This window comes from Pelodiscus sinensis, chromosome 32 (assembly GCF_052426305.1).
Source record: "Pelodiscus sinensis isolate ZL-2025 chromosome 32, ASM5242630v1, whole genome shotgun sequence".
NCBI lineage: Eukaryota > Metazoa > Chordata > Testudines > Trionychidae > Pelodiscus > Pelodiscus sinensis.
Window position 1 is genome coordinate 15,615,921 of NC_143083.1, and position 19,613 is coordinate 15,635,533.

General features: G+C 66.5%; 1 protein-coding gene across 1 annotated transcript in view; it reads right to left on the bottom strand.

The window, feature by feature from the left end:
* Window positions 1-860: 860 nt before the first annotated feature.
* The window catches only part of HCN2 (hyperpolarization activated cyclic nucleotide gated potassium and sodium channel 2), a 29,762-nt gene continuing 11,009 nt past the window's right edge, over window positions 861-19,613 (bottom strand). Inside the window, exons 3-8 of the mRNA XM_075902592.2 lie at window positions 14,402-14,563; window positions 7,617-7,835; window positions 5,036-5,182; window positions 4,584-4,824; window positions 4,223-4,387; window positions 861-3,965 (exon numbers count right to left, since the gene is read on the bottom strand). Coding sequence (XP_075758707.1) covers window positions 3,082-3,965; window positions 4,223-4,387; window positions 4,584-4,824; window positions 5,036-5,182; window positions 7,617-7,835; window positions 14,402-14,563 — 1,818 coding nt within the window. The 3' untranslated portion in view covers window positions 861-3,081. The remainder of the gene's footprint in view (window positions 3,966-4,222; window positions 4,388-4,583; window positions 4,825-5,035; window positions 5,183-7,616; window positions 7,836-14,401; window positions 14,564-19,613) is intronic.

A 19,613-nucleotide genomic window follows, 5' to 3' on the forward strand; every position in this document is an offset into this window, starting at 1 on the left:
GGCTGAGCTGGAAAAGCTCCATCCAGGGTGAGCCCGGCTGCCGCTGCAGGACGCTGTGATGGGAGAGCAGCCCCGGATTCCCCTTTGGGAGCCAGGCCCGGGGCTTTTCAGAGCCCGGGCTGGGAAGGGAACTTGCTTAATCCACAGCAAGGCCCACGGGAGGAGGGGGGACAGAGCAGGGGAGCCGGCTGGAGCGGAGACATGGCGAGGCAGGCAGGAGGCCGGCGCGCAGTGAAGAGACGGACTCCTCCCTCGCTCTGCCAGTGCGCTCATGTTTATTGCACAGGATGGGCTGGGTGAAAAAAGGCGGATTCTTCGCCAACAGCCACGTCCCCACGGCGCCGGGGCGCTGCGAGCGGCTGTCGGCTCCACGCGTTCCAGGACCGGCTATACATTCAACACGAAAGGCGCAAGGACGCGAGGGATGCAGGCGTTAGCGTCCGCGGCTCACCCACCTCTGCCCGGGCACAGGGGCCGGCGACACGGTAGCACAGGGAGGGGAGTAGGGAGCAGGACTGGTAAGAGAAACCCGCCCGGCGCCCGGGCTCAGCCGTGCCCCAGCCTGGCAGGCTGGCCCATATGCTGCTCACCCGGCCTAGGGGGCGTCCCCCCTCCCCCTCCGCGCCTGGGGGCACCCGCTTCCCAGCTCAGCAGGGCTGCTCCCAACCCGCCCTTGGCAGGGCCCAGCAGGCTGCAGCCCCCTGGGAAGCGTTCGCTTAAAAAACCCCTTAGCAACGGACCGTCTGGTTAACGGCCACAGTGCCACCTGCCCCCCCCCCCCCAGCGCCCTCAGCACCAAGGCAAGAGAAGCAGAAGGGGGCTCAGACCCCCAACTGCTCACGTGCCCCGGACCCCGCTCCTCAGAGCCCCCCCGCCCAGCTGAGCCAGCCTGCCCAGCAGGAGGGGAACCACTCGGCCCAAGGCAGGGGCGCTGGGGGCTCCGTTCGTCTCCCCGGGGCTTCAGGACTCTGTGGCTGCCCCCCCCCCCCCCCGGGCAGGAGGAATCAAGGCCTGGGTGGCATGAGCCCTCCCTGCCCCAGGCAGAGCTGGCTCGGGCAGCCCAGCCCCCACCACAGCAGGAGGTGCCATTGGAACAGCCCCGGGGGGCAGGTGGGTGCAGCAGGGCAGGGCCGTGGTCCAGCACAGGTGAAGGGCCGGTCCCTGGGTGGGGGAGATGGGCCCAAAGCAGCCCCACTTTGTGGGGGGGAACGGGGGAGCCCCTGTGCAGCCCCTCCCCAAACCTGCAGACGCACACAGCAGGCTGGAGGGTGACACACACACACACACACACAGCACAAGAGGAGGGCACGACCCACGGTGGGGCAGCGGGGAGGGCAGGGGCCGGAGCTCTGGCTCGTCCCCCCGCCTCCCGCAAAGCAGCTGTGCCCTCCCCCCCCCCGCAGCCTGAGAGCGGCCGGGCACGCGCGTTGCAGCGATGAGGGTGGCAGGTCAACCCGGTGCCTCCCGTTCCAATGGTGCACGTGAGAACCAGGCAGCTGCCAAGCGCCGGGGGGCAGCCGCTCCCTAGAGCCAGCCTGCCCTCTCTGCCCCACCAGGAGCTCCCCAGAGCTCGCGCCCCCTCGATTAGCCACCAGTGTGGGACTAGGCCACACAGGCAAGAGATCTAGCTGCAGATCCTGCCCGGTGCTGAGCCGGGGGGGGGGGGGGGGGGGGGAACGTTCTGGGGCAGGGATAGAGGGAGCCGGTTTCCCCAGGGGACTGGCCCCCCAATGGGGGGGGGGGCTGGCTCCAGATTCCCCTGTTCTCCACAGGCACCTGGCAGCCACAGCGACGCTACCACTAACCCAAACCCTCCGGGTGCTTTGCCCGTCTCCGGGCCAGGCTCACTAAGCCCCTCGCGCCAGCCCATTGTACAGCTGGGGAAACCGAGGCACAGAGAGGCGAGGGAACCTGCCGCAGTCACACAGCAAGTCAGGCCAGAGCCAGAGCGCCCGGTTCCACACGCTGCTCATCACACCAGGCGCAGGTGGAAGGGATGGGGGGGGGGGGGGGGCAGCTAGATTTGGATTTTTCTATTTAAAACATAGAAAACGTTCAGCGCAAGATGTGTCTTGGGGCACCCAAGCCGGGCAGCAGGGGCTGGAGGCTGCACCCCAGAACAGCAAGGGGGGAGCCTGCAGGTGCGGGCTGCAGGAAATGAGGCTGGGAGCAAACCTAGGGGTTGCACTAGCCTCAGGGGAAGATCCCCCTCGCACTCACTTGGGGGGCAGGATGAGGTGACAGGAGCAGAGACGGGGGGACAGAGGAGCCATGGGGGTGGAGACGAGGTAGATGAATGTGGAGAGCAAAGGACACGAAGGATGGGGATGAGGGGAGCTGTGGGGGGAGCAGAGAGGGGGGTGGGGACAAGGGGACTCACTGGAGGAGCGGAACCACTCGGCCAAGGCACCCACCCCCCTCCAGCCCTGCCCCCTTGGGCATCCCCGCGTGGGGCACAGAGGAGGGGCTGGCCTGGGGCGCACTCGGGGCACAGTCAGCAGAAGGCAGCGGGAAGGGAACATGGCCGGGCCCCCCGCTCCAGCCAGGCCCGCTCGCCGAGCACTGAGTGCAAGGGCCGGCCTACCCAGCTCAGGGCCAGCTAGGAGCCCGCCGGCCCCAGGGCGAGGGGCGCTAGTCCTGGCTTCTGCGGCGCTGACGGACGAGGCTCTGCCCGCAGACGGGGGCTGGCAGCAGTGACGGGTCTGGACTTTGGTCATCGAGGGTTCACTGGGCGTGTGGGAGGCTCGACCCGACCTCCCGGCCCAGGGACCAGCAGGGGATTCTCCGGCGTTGCCCTCCGGCCCTGCCCGGCCCACGCTGGACGTGCCGCCCGGCTGCTGGGCTCCGCCCGGAAGGGCTGGCGTCCGCTGGTCGGAGGCCCTGGCCGCAGGGTGAGTCAGGCCGCGGGCTCGGCTCTGGGCGTGTCGCCCTTTTATTTCCGCTCCCCTCCGGAGCGAGCCAGGGAGGAGCCTTCGCCGGCTGGACACAAGCGGGTGGGCGCGCGGACACGGCTGGAAATGGCTGTTGCGTGGCAGCCCCCCGTCCCTTCCCTGCCCGGGCCGAGCGGGCACGGAGCCACGGTCACAAGTTGGAAGAGAGCCTGGATTTGGCTGGGTCCGTGTCGGGGGCACTGACCACCGAATCCTTCCGGGCGCCGCTCGAGTCCTGCTGGCTGCCACCCGTCCCCGTGTAGACGGAGCCCGCGGACATCTGGTGGGACAGGGCCACATGGGGGGGCACCGCCCCCCGGAGCCCGGCCTGGGAGCCCGAGCCGGGGGACGCTGACGCCGGGCCCCCGGCGATGGAGGTGCTGGACTCGTGGGCCGAGGGCGGTGGGCTCTGGGTCATGGTCTGCGAGATCCCGTGGGGCAGGGAGGGCTGCGAAGCCGACAGGGGCCGGGACTCTTCGCTCAGGCTGCTCGTGGGCAGGGCCTGGGTGCTCTTGTGGACGGCCAGGCGCTGGGGCGAACCGGGAGCCGGCTGCTGAGTCAGGGACAGCTGGGAGCCCGACGGGCCCTGGGCGGCGTACGGGAACGTCCGACTGACCCGGGGGCTTTGGGTCGGGGGGCTGGACACCACCGAGACGGGCAGGGGTGGCGGCTGCTGCTGCATGTTCTGCTGCTGCTGGAACAGCACCGGGGAGACGGAGAAGGGGGTGGGGATGCCCTGGGCGTACTGCAGCCGCCGCATCATCCGGGGCGAGCCGAGGGCCACAGAGCTCACCAGGGGGCTGGCCATCTGGGGACAGAAGCTCATGGCCACGGCCTGCTGCAGGGTGGCGATGGCCGAGGTCACCTGGGGCTGGACGGGCGCGTAGAGGCCTGGGTGCTGCTGCAGCTCCGCCTGCTGCACCATCTCCCGGTCGTACTTCACGATCTCCTGGATGATCTCGTTCTCCTGGTTGTTGAAGACCCCAGAGTTCAGGTCGTGCTGGACTTTGTGCAGCAGGATCGAATTCTTCTTCCCTGGGGGGGCGTAAAGCAGGAGGTGAGTCACTCCCCAGGCAGGACAGCAAGGCCTGCCCCTGCCCCCCGCATCGCTGCCCCCGGCCACCCCGCCTCCCTCTCTAACTCCCGCAGGGGCCTGCTGCGTCCAGGGCAGCCAAACCTCTGCAGGGCTCCTCAGGCGGAGTCCTTGTACGTCCCTTGTGCGATCGCACGGGGCCTGTGTGTGCCCACGTGCAAGGGCAGCACGTCCCCGCTCGCCTCGCCGGCTCCCATACCTATGCGGTCCAGGCGGTCGATGGCCACGGTCTCGAAGGCCCGGCGCATCATGGGGTGCTCCTCCAGCACCTCGTTGAAGTTGTCCACGGAGAGCGAGTAGAGGCGGCAGTAGGTGTCGGCCCGGACGCTGGCCGTGCGGCGGCCCCTCGTCAACAAGCAGATTTCTGCCCCGGCGGGGAGAGAGGGACCCAGAGGTTACCATGAACCCAGGGCCCGGGCTCGTGCCGCCATCGGGGTCATGACACGCGAACGAGCCGCCTCCCAGCTCTCCCGGAGCCGTGGCCGCGGGGCAGAGAGCAGCCTGGCCCGGCTGCAGCTCTAACCACTAGGCCCCAGCCCACGCCGCCCGGGGCCACTCACCACCGAAGTAGGAGCCGTCCGACAGCTTCATCTCCTTGTTGCCCTTGGTGAGGACGCTGACCACGCCGTGCTGGATGAAGTACATCTTCTTGCCGACGGTGCCCTCCCGGATGATGTAGTCGCCCGGCTGGAAGACCTCGAACTTGAGCTTGGTGAGCATGGCCGTGACGAAGTTGGGGTCGGCGTTGGCGAAGAGCGGCATGGAGGCCACCAGCTTGCGGCAGTTGAAGTTCACAATCTCCTGGGGGGGGGGGGGGGAACGAAGGGACAGAAAATAAAGGGGGACGGGGAACGTGCCCCAAAGGGTTTTAAGCCCACGTTTTCCTGACACGTCCCCCGGCTCCGGGGGGGAGGGGGCGGCGGGGGAACCCCCCCCCCCGGCTCTGGGGGGAAGGGGGCGGCGGGGGAAACCCCCCCCCGGCTCTGGGACGAGCCCTGTGCCCGGCGCTCACCTCCCGCAGGGGCTCGTTCAGCTCGCCCAGGATGCTGTCCTCGTCGAACATCTTGCCCTGGTACCGATGCTCGTAGTAGTCGTGGATCTTCTGGCGGAAGTCGGTGGGCAGCTTGTGGAAGGACATGTACTGCTCCACCTGCTTGTACTGCCGGGACAGAGCGACAGGCGTTGGGTGCAGCCCGGCCCAGGGACCGAGCGCCCAGGAGCCGGGCTGGGACGCCCCCAGGATCGGGGCCCCTCGGCCTGCCAGCCTGGTGGGTGATCTGCTTCCGGAGCCTTTCACCTGGAGACGGGAGCCGAATGGGGCAGCCGGGCTGGTCCCTCCCTCCCGGGGGCTCTGTGCTGCTGGGGGCCACGGGCCCGGTCCCCCTGCCAGCCCCACGGCTACGCCCAGAGCTGCTCTTTGCCTGGCCCCCCCAGGGCTTCCTGGGAGCCACTGGCAGGTCTCTGCTCGCCCGACACCCCCAGAGCGGTCTGCCCCCCCGGCATGGCAAAGCCCCAGCACTGGAGCCCTCAGCCCGGGGGCCACGTTGCTGCTTTTCACCAGCTCATCCTCAGCAGAGGGAGGGAGGGTCCCCGGCTCCCACCAGAGCCCCCCCCCCCCCCCGCGCTGCTCCGAAGGGGGCTGGGATCCGAGCAGGCTGGGAAGCTGCCGATGCTGGAAATGAGGCAGGGAGCTGGGGGGGGGGGGGGCGTATCTGCCGTCCAGAGATGCTGGGTCCAGAGGTGCCGGGAGGAGTCGCTGTCGCCGTCCCTGCTCCCAGTCGGTCGCTGCTGCCTGGGAATTGACTCCCCCTCCCTTGGCTGCTGCCTGGTGCTTGGCACAAAGCGGCTCCCGGGCAGCCTCCCTCCGCTGCAGCCTGTGCCAGTGTCACTGTCGCTGCTCTGGGGGGGGGGGGGGGGGGGCACCTTGCCAGGAAGAGAAGCAGCAGGCAGCCCAGGCCTGGCAGCCCAGCTACACACAGGCCTGGCGCCCCTCCCCCCTTGGCCACCGCCCCGTCTTGCCCCACCCGAGACCCCAGCAGGGAGCTCGGTCCCTGGCCCTGCCGTGGATGGGGAGAAAAGGGGGAGCGAGCCGGGAACGCCCTTCAGCCGAGGGTCAGTTCGGGGGGAGGGGGACGCTCCAGGGTCCCAGCTGGCACAGCCAGGGCACCGCTGCAAGGGCGCTCCCCCCATCCTGCCCCACGCTAGCTGCCCCCTCCCCATCGCCCATTCCCAGCCTATCGCCAACAGAGGCCAGAGACCCATCCCTGCCCAGCCTGGCTAATCGCCATTGATGGGCCAAACCTCCATGAATCTAGCTAGCTCTTTTTTTAAACCCTGTTAAGAGTCCTGGCTTCCACAACATCCTCTGGCAAGGAGTTCCGCAGGTTGACAATGCACAAAGAAAAACTGCTTTTTATTTGTTTTAAACCCACTGCCTATTAATTTCATGTGGTGACCCCTAGTTCTTATATTATGGGAACAAGTAAATAACTTTTCCTTATTTACTTTTCCACGCCGGTCATGATTTCATAGGCCTCTGTCATATCATCATCGAGTTTCCAAAGACAAGAACGCCGTGTGGCCAGAATTCGCCTGCCTGAGTCAGGGGCCGTCCACTGGCATTTCCCAGACCCTGGGCTCTGTTAATCCCTCCCTAAAACTCCCGGCTGCCTGCGTCCGTCCGTCTCTGAAATACCCCGAGGCAGCCCACGGACATCGGGGGGCTTTGACTCCTCTGGCTTCCTAGACACGGGGAGTCTGTGCCAGTTACAAGTTGAGTCCCTCTAGGCAACGGGGCTGTTCCCACCCGGCTCGTGTATCTCCACATGCAGCTCTGCGGGCCGGAGCTATCGATCCGACTGGAGAGTCGATCTCGGCCCTGGTCCCGGACTCCCAGCTATATATAAGTGGAGGTGACTTGAAAGTCCCGCTGCCCAAGGTGCTCGGTTCTGCCACAGACAGCCTGTCGTCCGAGTGCCTCGAAAACTCTGGCTCAGCATATCCTCCAAATCCACCAGTCTCCCCCCAGAGCCCATGGACACGTGTCAACACCTGTTCCACGGCGCAGAAAGGCCCCAGTCCCTGTTTGCTTCCTTGCACAGACTGCCGTCACGGCAGTAAAATACTTCATATCCCGGGCCCCGAAACGGTGAACTCATTACAGCTGTGCGCCCACCCCTGCAATGCAGCCACCTCTGGGGTGGAACGGGGCAGCTGTTTCACAGCTGCAACAAACAGGGGTTAGACCAGGAAATGAGAGAAAAAACCATAGCGAGCCGACCCTGCAGAAGGGGCTGTCGGGGGCAGGAGGTAACCCTCCAAGCAGGAATTCTGCCACAGCAGACGGGCAAACAGCCCTGCTCTCTCAGAAAGCGCCAGGCGATCGCGCAAGCGAGTGGGATGTTGATGGGACCTTTCCACGGGTCGATTGTGCCACTCGGGCCCAGCATGGACCTTCAGGGCGGGCCCCTGAGCTCGGGAGCTGGCGGGATCGGGCACCTGCTCCGCGACGATCCCAGCGCCCCAGCCACAGCACCCGAGGCTCCCTGCTGGGCTACCAGACGCCCCCCGCGGGAGGCACCGCTCTTCCCTACCTTCTCCTGGTACTGGCGCCGCGAGGAGTCCAGCGACTGGATGAGGGCCGTGGCGTGGCCGATGAACATGGCGTAGCAGGTGGCGCCCACGATCATGCTGAGCATGGTGAGCCAGATGTCCGTCATGCTCTCGGGGGCCTGCTTCCCATACCCGATGCACAGCATGTGGCTCATGGACATGAAAAGGGCGAAGGAGTACAGCTCGCTCCAGGAGTTGTTCTGCAACGACAACGGCCGCCGTGACCAGCAGCTCCCACCCACCACCGGCGCAACTTGGGGGCGGGCGCACACGGGGCTGCCTGGAGCCGACTTGCAGCTTCCTGGGGACTGGCCGATGAAAACCGTGAGTGTGAGAGTCACGATAAAAACCGTGAGTGTGAATGAGTGTGTGAGATGGAGTCTGTGTGAGCGTGAGTGTGAGAGCGAGTGTGTGTGCGAGTGAGTGTGTGCGTGAGTGAACGTGGTTGTTCAAATCCAGCTTGGATCTGCCGTGGACCGGCGGATCACACACCCCGGCAGATCTCTCTCTCTCTCTCTCTCTCTCTCTCTCACACACACACACACACACACACACACACACACACACACACACACACACACACACACACACACACACACACACACACACACACACACACACACACACACACACACACACACACACACACACACACACACACACACACACACACACACACACACACACACACACACACACACACACACACACACACACCTCGCCAGCTGACATGACTGACACAGCCCATGAAACAAAGGCCAGGCAGTTGGATGGGTGTTCCCAGCCGCAGTGGGGCAAAGCGCACTCCCTCCAGCCGGCCCGGCTGGCGCCTTTGGTTGGTTTTGCTGGTTGATGAAACACCCGGATCCCCAGGCGCGTTTTACAAAAATTAAATTCTGATCCATAATTTATGACCCGCCGCCCAGAGCGCTAAATGGCAAGCGCCAGCTCAGGGGAAATGACACCCCGGGCGGGAAGGGTCGGCCCCGCGGCCGGCCGAAGGCTGGACACTGGCCCTGGCCCGCTCTGGGGGGAGGAGGAAGGGAAGCGAGAGGAGACGGGAGCGGGGCAGGGCGGGCGGCGCTCACAGCGAGATCCACACAAGCAGTTCGGCGCCTAATTCCACTGGCTGCCAGCAGAGCGAAGCCTCTAAGCACCTTTGGGCCCCCCAAAGCCCCATTTGCACCTCGCAGGGGGAGCAGCTTCCCTGCCGCACCACGGGCCCGACCCCCACGGCACGACCCCTGGAGCCAGGCGCACGGGGAGCAGGGGAGGGGCAGGAGTCTCCTCCAAATGGGGGAGCCACTAAGCCTGGAGCCAAGAGCCTCAGGACTGCTCCTCGTGTTCCTGGGGTGACCCGCACACGGAGCCAGGCCCGGGAGGGGAGGGGAGGGGCGGTGCGGGCTGGTCGTGCACCTCAGTGCCTGGGAGAGCCACACGCACCCCTCCCCCCCCGCTGCCAAGCGCCGCGCCGAGGAACCCGCGTCCCCCCTGCCGCCAATCACAGCCCAGCACCAGAGAACCTGCCCCCCCGCCGCCAATCACAGCCCAGCACCAGAGAACCCGCCCCCCCGCCGCCAATCACAGCCCAGCACCAGAGAACCCGCCCCCCCGCCGCCAATCACAGCCCAGCACCAGAGAACCCGCACCCCCCCGCCGCCAATCACAGCCCAGCACCAGAGAACCCGCACCCCCTCCGCCGCCAATCACAGCCCAGCACCAGAGAACCCGCACCCCCCGCCGCCAATCACAGCCCAGCACCAGAGAACCCGCACCCCCCGCCGCCAATCACAGCCCAGCACCAGAGAACCTGCCCCCCCGCCGCCAATCACAGCCCAGCACCAGAGAACCCGCCCCCCCGCCGCCAATCACAGCCCAGCACCAGAGAACCCGCCCCCCCGCCGCCAATCACAGCCCAGCACCAGAGAACCCGCACCCCCCCCCGCCGCCAATCACAGCCCAGCACCAGAGAACCCGCACCCCCTCCGCCGCCAATCACAGCCCAGCACCAGAGAACCCGCACCCCCTCCGCCGCCAATCACAGCCCAGCACCAGAGAACCCGCACCCCCTCCGCCGCCAATCACAGCCCAGCACCAGAGAACCCGCCCCCCCGCCGCCAATCACAGCCCAGCACCAGAGAACCCGCCCCCCCGCCGCCAATCACAGCCCAGCACCAGAGAACCCGCACCCCCCCCGCCGCCAATCACAGCCCAGCACCAGAGAACCCGCACCCCCTCCGCCGCCAATCACAGCCCAGCACCAGAGAACCCGCACCCCCTCCGCCGCCAATCACAGCCCAGCACCAGAGAACCCGCACCCCCTCCGCCGCCAATCACAGCCCAGCACCAGAGAACCCGCACCCCCCGCCGCCAATCACAGCCCAGCACCAGAGAACCCGCCCCCCCGCCGCCAATCACAGCCCAGCACCAGAGAACCCGCGTCCCCCGCCGCCAATCACAGCCCAGCACCAGAGAACCCGCCCCCCCGCCGCCAATCACAGCCCAGCACCAGAGAACCCGCGCCCCCCGACGCCAATCACAGCCCAGCACCAGAGAACCCGCACCCCCCGCCGCCAATCACAGCCCAGCACCAGAGAACCCGCGCCCCCCCCCCCCCCCGCCAAGCGCCACGGAACCTGTGCGCCCCCCCCCCCCATTGCGGTTAGAGAAGCCAGGTGCGAGCGGAACCAGCCAGTGTGGGGCAGTTAATGGACTAACACCTGGCTCCCTCCGGATCCCTGCGCACACGTACACGTGCGCACACACACACACAGCCATTCCACTGCTCTTACACACTTACCATCCACACGCACTTGGCAGTGCGAGTGCCACTGTGACTACTACTCCCCCGTGACACACTTGGCACTAGCCCGCACACGCATGCCCAGCCATACCACGCGCACATAGCCACAGCCACGTGCACACGCAGGCACAAGCCCGCGGGCTGAGATCGGCCATCAGGCAGCTGGGAGGGACCGAAGGAAGAGGTGCTGGCGGGGGGTGGGGAGGGCGAGCTCAGATAGTCGGGGAAGTACCCGAGCCGGGCTACTCCGCTTGCAGCAGGAAAGCAAGCGAGAATGCAAGGGAGGAAAAGCCACCAGGGAGTGGAGCAAGGGGGTGCCGAGAGGACCCCCCCCACATATGGGCTGCTCTGGGGATGGTGGCCTGAGCACAGTCCTGGGAGGCAGAATTCCAGACCTGGCCCTGTGCCTCAGTTTCCCTTTCTACACAACAGGGAGCGCCCCGCAGCGTGCGTGATGCTCACGGACACATTCCGCTGGGAGAGGCGTCTAAGGAGTGAAAGCTGCACCCAATTACCGGAGCCGGGAGCTGCGACCACAGCGGCGCGGAGAGACGGACCCTCGCCACGACAGCAAAGCAGCTCGGCCCCTCTCTCCAGGGCTGCTCCGTGCCCCAGGGAGTCCGGCCCCCAGCCCCCAGACTGCACGTGCATCATCCCAGACAGCGCCCTGCCCCGAGCAGCCTGGCCTCACCTTGCATCCCTCGCTGGAGCCCCCGCCGCACCCTGGCCAGCCCAGGTCCCCGGTTCTCTCCGGCCCGGGAGAGCGGCGCGCGCTGGCCCCCTCGCTCCGCACTGCCGTCCCTGGGGGCTCCGCGCTGCCGTCCCTGGGGACTCCGCGCTGGCACTCGAGGAGGGGCGGGTTTGGGATGCTCTTCGTGTCCGGGGGAGCTCGTCCCTCCGTCTCCAGACGGCTCCGTCCTCTGCTCTCCCTTGGGGCAGGAGCCGCAGCCACAAGAGCCCGACTTCCTCCCACAGCAGGCTCCCCTACCGTGCTTGCGGCTGCTCCTGCCACCGGCAACAGCAAAACCGCCTGGAGCAGCCGGGAGTTCGTTAAACCACATGCCGGGGGGCGGGGAGCCTGGGCCAGCCAACAGGCCAGGCACACGACCATGCTCTGTCCTGAGCCCCCAGCCTGACCCACACCAGGCAGCCAGCACGGTGCAGAGCTCCTCGGGCCGTGGCCACCCTCCCTGCCCCGGGGCAAAATCCACAGGGGCCCTTGCAGGGAAGCTGCCGACACCCATTCCCGTGAGCGCCCGGGCGGCGCTGGAGAGAGCCGCACCTGCCGAGTCGCAGATGGATCTCGTCCTTTGAGCCAAGCGTTTGTGTCCGGGCAGCGGGGGGAATTCTCAGTGCACCCGCAGTTGTGTGCGGAGAGACGTGCGCCTCGCAACCCTGCTGCAGCACACGCACACACACGCACGTGCACGCACAGACACCATGGACAGGACACACACACGATACTCCCCAAGACACGCACACACACGCACGTGCACTCACAGACACCATGGACAGGACACACATGATACGCCCCAAGACACGCACACACGCACGTGCACGCACAGACACCATGGACAGGACACACACACGATACTCCCCAAGACACGCACACACACGCACGTGCACGCAGACACCATGGACAGGACACACACACGATACGCCCCAAGACACACACACACGCACGTGCACACACAGACACCATGGACAGGACACACACACGATACGCCCCAAGACACGCACACACGCACGTGCACACACAGACACCATGGACGGGACACACACACGATACGCCCCAAGACACACACACACACGCACGTGCACGCACAGACACCATGGACAGGACACACACACGATACTCCCCAAGACACGCACACGCACGCACGTGCACGCACAGACACCATGGACAGGACACACACACGATACTCCCCAAGACACGCACACACACGCACGTGCACGCACAGACACCATGGACAGGACACACACACGATACTCCCCAAGACACGCACACACGCACGTGCACGCACAGACACCATGGACAGGACACACACACGATACGCCCCAAGACACACACACACGCACGTGCACACACAGACACCATGGACAGGACACACACACGATACGCCCCAAGACACGCACACACGCACGTGCACACACAGACACCATGGACAGGACACACACACGATACTCCCCAAGACACGCACACACGCATGTGCACACACAGACACCATGGACGGGACACACACACGATACTCCCCAAGACACGCACACACACGTGCACGCACAGACACCATGGACAGGACACACACACGATACGCCCCAAGACACACACACACACGCACGTGCACGCACAGACACCATGGACAGGACACACACACGATACTCCCCAAGACACGCACACACACGCACGTGCACACACAGACACCATGGACAGGACACACACACGATACGCCCCAAGACACGCACACACACGCACGTGCACGCACATACACCATGGACAGGACACACACACACACACACACGATACGCCCCAAGACACGCACACACACGATACGCCCCAAGACACACACACACACATACGCACGTGCACGCACAGACACCATGGACAGGACATACACACATGATACGCCCCAAGACACGCACACACACGCACGTGCACGCACAGACACCATGGACAGGACACACACACACGATACGCCCCAAGACACGCACACACACGCACGTGCACGCACAGACACCATGGACAGGACACACACACACACGATGCGCCCCAGACACACACACACACACACACACACGATACGCCCCAAGACACGCACACACACGCACGTGCACGCACAGACACCATGGACAGGACATACACACATGATACGCCCCAAGACACGCACACACACGCACGTGCACGCACAGACACCATGGACAGGACACACACACACGATGCGCCCCAAGACACACACACACGATACGCCCCAAGACACGCACACACACGCACGTGCACGCACAGACACCATGTACAGGACACACACACACACGATGCGCCCCAGACACACACACACACGATACGCCCCAAGACACGCACAGCTCATGTTGTGAAAGGGGCTTGGGTTTCACTTTCAGGCCGATCCTCAAAGTCCTGGATCCGGCTAAGGAAACGCCGCCCCTCCTCCCTCCCCCCCCAAGAATTCCTGCAGGGGGTGGAAAAGCTTCCTGTGTCTGGGTGGGTCGTGGGGAGGAGAGCCCGCCGGGAGGAAGGGGAGGCAGCGGAGCAAGGAGGGGAAGGGAGAGGAGAGTCAGGCTGGCGAAGGGAGGAGAGGAGCAGGAGGGGGGGCTGCTAACCAGGTCGCTGCGGAGCGCCAATGAAAAGCGTGTCCCATTATTTATTCATTGCAACTAAATGAGACATGGAGGCGAAAGCGCCGGTGGGGGCGGGGGGGAGGCCGCATCTCTGCTCTGCCTGCCAGCGATTCGCTCCCCGGGGGGGCCGGGCACCTCTGAGCCATCGCTCTGCCAGCCGGTGCCTGGCTTCCAGCCCCTCGGCCCCCGGAGCCCATGGCCTCAGACGCAGCCTCCTGCCCCTCCAGCCGGGCCCTGGCTCTGCTCCCACCGCACCAGCTGGAGGTGGGGGGCTGCCTGCCCTGCAGACGGCAGCCAGGACTCCTGCGCTGCTGGCAGCTGCCCCCCGTGGGGGGGGGGAGCATCCGCAGGGAACTGCCGGGGGGGAGGGGACTTCAGCCGGGAGGACGGGGGCTCTGCGCCCCGTGGCCCCAGGAGCAAAGGCAGCTCCCCCGGGGTGGCCTCACCCGCCAGCATCCGGCTGCCTGTGTGCGGGGCCCCGGGGCTACGCCGAGGGGCCAGGACAGACCCACCCGCACGCGGGGGAGGGTCCCAGGAACCTCAGCCTGGAGCAGCCCACGCCCGGAGCCCTGGCCTGCGGGGGAGGGGTCCTTGGCAGCGCCCCCCACTCACCACCATGCCGTTGAGGGAGACCCAGCAGTTGCTGGGGAAGTCCTGCAGCATGGGCACCAGGAACTGCAGGCAGCCGTCCCAGTGGCACAGCAGCAGCATCATGCCGATGAGGTTAATGATCCGCATCACGGCGCTGGCCAGGTCGTAGGTCATGTGGAAGATCTGGGGGGGGAAACGAGCGTCACTCCACAGAGCCCAGGACCAGCCCCCCCAGCCGGGCCCCGGGCCGGGCCCCGGGCCGGGCGGGAGGCAGGGTCTGACCGGAGACTTGCAGCCAGTCGCCCCCCCAGAGTGGAGATGCTGCGGGCGGCGGGGGGGGGGGGGAGGGCTCTGAATGAGGGCCTGATCCTGTAGGAAACGTCCCAGCGCTCAGGGTGGTTCAGCACCGGGGTAAATCGCCGGGGGGGGTCTCCATCCCTGGAGAGAGTGAAGGGCTGGTCGGGCAGACGCTGCCAGGGCGGGTCCTGCGTGGGGGCCGGGGACCGGGCCCGAAGCCTCTCGAGGGCCCTGCCAGCTCCCCTGCTCTGGGAGTCCAGGATTCTCGGGGTGCTGAGCTGCCCCGCGGCAGGGGAGTGGCAGGTGCCCCGAAAACCAGCCCCCCCCCTCGAGCTGGGGGCCAAAACCAGACGCCACTTCCTGCCTCCACCCAGGGCCAGACCAAGACAGCCTCCCCCCCCACCGTGAGCGAGCCCAGCCCCGTCCCAGCGCTGCAGCTCCACTCCGGAGCCGGCGAGCCTCAGGCAGAACCGCAGGGCAGGGACCAGCTGGCTCGGCAGCCTCTTGGCAGCTGCTCCGCCCGGGCTTTCCACCGCCGCGCAGGGAACAGTCACAGCAGGAGACACCAGTTGCCCGGGCCCAGCGCTGGACGGACCGTCCGGAAACCGGGGCCAGCTGCGCCCCCCGGAGCAGCGCGGGGGGGGGGGGGACGTTGTCCATCTCATACTGCAGCACATCACGGGGGGGGGGGGGCTGAGCGCGCGCGCGCACACACACACACACACACACACCACTCACCCATGCACACCCACTCGCATGTGCACAAACACCCATTCGCACACACATTTGCACAAACACAAACTCACAAACACACCCATTCGCACACACATTTGCACAAACACAAACTCACAAACACACCCATTCACACACACACACATTTGCACAAACACAAACTCACAAACACACCCATTCGCACACACATTTGCACAAACACAAACTCACAAACACACCCATTCACACACACACATTTGCACAAACACAAACTCACAAACACACCCATTCGCACACGCGCACACACATTGCGCACGCACACTCGCCCATGCACACACACACTGGCGCGCACACCTGTTTGCAGGACTGCTGTGAGCAGGGGAACCCTGGGCCGCCCTGCGCGAGGAGACAAGCCAGCAGCTGGTCCCCGGCTGGGATGCCGTGATCTCTCAGCGTCCACGCAGGGCCCGGGGCCGGCGGGCGAGGACAAAGCTCTCAAGCGTTGGCCGCCAGCCAAGCGTTCAGCGAAAGGGCCTGCGTCTGGGCTGCAGCAAGCGGAGGCCTGGCCCCGTGGGACCAGCGCAGGCTCTGCCAGAGCCTGAATCGGTCGCTCTGAGGCGGGGCCTGTCCGAGGCGAGGCCCACATGCCAATGGCAGCCCGGCCTGACGAGCCGGCTCATCCCAGGGCTGGAAGGAGGCGCGCGAGCAGGGGGACCCCAGGAATGGAAGAGCGAGGCCTTCACCAGCCGGGGGCGGGGAGGGGGCAGAACTGCCGCGGGCTTTCATGCAGCGTAGCCCTCCCGCCTTTTCCGTGCAATGCCCGGGGCCATCCGAGTTCTCGGACGGGGGAGGGGAACCCGCCCGGCGGCAGCTGCACTTTGAGCCACCGCACTGTAGGCGGGAACGGGGCAGCTAGTGCCGCTACCTGAGACGGGTTTCCTGCCCTCAAGCCCCTGGCAGGCTCAGGAACCGGGATCCAGGAGATGGGGGGTTCAGATCCCACCGCTGACACCAGCTCCCTCGGGCCAGTCCCTTCCTCTCCCTCTGGGCCTCAGGGCCCCAGCGGCGGAACAGAGACAAGGGGCCTCCCTTTGTCCCCCGCTTCAGCTCATTGGGGGGGGACTGTCTCTCGCCAGGGACCCGCACAGCACCTGGCACAAAGGGGCTCTGCTTTCATCTGGAATACGGAGATCCAGTCTCTAGCTCTCGCGGCAGAGGGGATGGGAGGCCCTGGCTGCCCCTCGGGGTGCCCATTCCAAGCCAGCCCTGCTGAGTCCCCCGTCCACCCCCTCTGCTCCCTAAACCAGCCCCGCACAAGGCGCCGCTCTGCCGAGAGCAGCTGTGGGCGCCACCCAGCCTGTGTCCGGGAACCGGCCCCTCCCCGCCCTGGGACACGAAGCTGATTAGCCAGGATAATCCGCCGGGACGCGGAGAGGTTTAACTAATCCCCTGCGTCGCCGCGGCGCCCTGCTGGCCAAGGAAAAGAGCCGGGGGCGCCAGTGGGAAAGGGGGAGCCGCCCCCCAAAGGCGCCATTGGGGATGCTGGAGAAAGGGCTCGGAGACCGAACAGGGGCTCTTCTCGGAGCCGTGCGTGTCCTGACCGAGGCAAAGCCTGGGACAGACGGGATCCCCCATAACGGCCCGGCCCCGGCACCAGCTGGAGGGTCATCACACACGGCCCCCACCCTGCCCAGCCAGTCTTGCTGTGTCTAGGGCTGGAGCAGCCCCCAAGCCCCGCCGCCCGGGCACGGAGCTACCCCGCCCCGCCCCCGCCGCCCGGGCACGGAGCTACCCCGCCCCGCCCCCGCCGCCCGGGCACGGAGCTACCCCGCCCCGCCCCCGCCGCCCGGGCACGGAGCTACCCCGCCCCGCCCCCGCCGCCCGGGCACGGAGCTACCCCGCCCCGCCCCCGCCGCCCGGGCACGGAGCTACCCCGCCCCGCCCCCGCCGCCCGGGCACGGAGCTACCCCGCCCCGCCCCCGCCGCCCGGGCACGGAGCTACCCCGCCCCGCCCCCGCCGCCCGGGCACGGAGCTACCCCGCCCCGCCCCCGCCGCCCGGGCACGGAGCTACCCCGCCCCGCCCCCGCCGCCCGGGCACGGAGCTACCCCGCCCCGCCCCCGCCGCCCGGGCACGGAGCTACCCCGCCCCGCCCCCGCCGCCCGGGCACGGAGCTACCCCGCCCCGCCCCCGCCGCCCGGGCACGGAGCTCCCCCGCCCCGCCCCCGCCGCCCGGGCACGGAGCTCCCCCGCCCCGCCCCCGCCGCCCGGGCACGGAGCTCCCCCGCCCCGCCCCCGCCGCCCGGGCACAGATCTACCCCGCCCCGCCCCCGCCGCCCGGGCACGGAGCTACCCCGCCCCGCCCCCGCCGCCCGGGCACAGAGCTACCCCGCCCCCGCGGCCATGCGGAGCGGTCATTGCAGGGAGCCGGGCGCCAGCTCCCCTCGCCCACCCTCGCCCCCGAGAGCAGCAGCCAGCGCGAGAGGCCAGGGAGCCGCGGCCACTCAGGTCTGGTGCCAGCTCTGGGAGCCGCCGCCGCCCTGGGGCCCGGCCCAGACACGCGCCCATTGCGCCACCAGAACCACCCGAGCATCAGGGGCTCACAGTGACACACAAAGGCAACTGGTGCGCACACACCCACGCACAGCCCAACACTACACACCCCACAGCCCAATACTACACACCCCGCAACTGGTACACACACACACACACACACACACCCCTACAGCCTAACACTACACACCCTGCAACTGGTACACACACACACACACACACACACACACCCCTACAGCCTAACACTACACACCCTGCAACTGGTACAGCCCCCCCACATAGCCTAATGCTACATACCCCGCAACTGGTACACACGCACACACACACACACACACACACACACACACACACACACACACACCCCCCACAGCCTAACACTACACACCCCACAACTGGTACACTCCCCCCGCGCACACATGTGCACACACAGAGCCTCCCACTACACACTCAAGGGCAACTGGTACATATGCCACTAACAGATACTACTCCCCCAAACACACACAGCCTCTCACTACACACATCAGCTACTAGGACATACACCACCAACCGACACACCTTCCCCCCACCACGTCCCATACACAGCCTATTGCTACACACACCGACAACTAACATTCCCCTGTCCTTACTGCTCACACAGCCGACTGCTACACACCGGCAACCACTATACACACACCACACCCTTCGTCAAATGATACCCCTGTGACATAGTGGGGGGTACCTTGCTGGTTTCTATGCTGGGGCTGTGGGTGACCCTCCCCCCCACTGTCTGTGGCAGGCCCAGCAGGGCAGGGGATGAGTCACTAGGCCAGGGTCTCTCAACCTGTCTGACCAGCTACCCCCCAGGGAGAGAAACAAAGGAAGGTGGAACGCATGCGCACACACACACTACCACTATACACACCAGCAACAGTACACACACCAGCAACTGGAACACACTCCACACCGGCAGACAGATGTCGTCCCAGCTCACCCACACAGCCTCATGCACACCACACACACACACACACCCTCAAAAGACCCACACACACACACACACACACCCCTCAAAAGACCCGCACACACACACACACACACACACACACACACCCACACCCACCCACCCTCAAAAGACCCGAAGCCAGAACAAGAACGCACACTGTCGGTTGTGACATGTGCCTCCAGCAGCCTCCTGCTCTGGGCCCAGATACGGAGCCACATGGGCGGGCGCCAAAGGGCTTGGCTTGACGAGCTGCCTCCGTGATCCAAACACAGCAAAGGGTCTGCCAGCTGGGCAGCGCCGCTCCCCTCGCCCCCGTTCTCAAGCTGGGAGCAGCGAGCTGTTCACGGTGGCACCCGGGCAGGGGGCTGGCGCACGGGGCTGGCGCACGGGGAGCTAGATGCATTGGGGGAGGGGAGGTGAGGCCCCTGTTTGGTGGCCAAATGAACACAGCCAGGGGGCTGGCATCCTTCAGAGACCGGTGTCCCCAACCAGGCGACCCCTGGGACAGGGGTGCAGGAGGGGGCATGGAGGGGTGGGGGGTGTAGCACTAATCCAGGCTGGCCACAAGCGGAATGAAGCCAGGAGCGTGGGGAGGAGACTGGGACTCCTGAGTTCTATTCCCAGTTGGGACCTGGCCTCAAGCCAGCCATGTGCCTCGGTTTCCCCAGTGTTTGGGGGATGCCCCCAGCAGCCT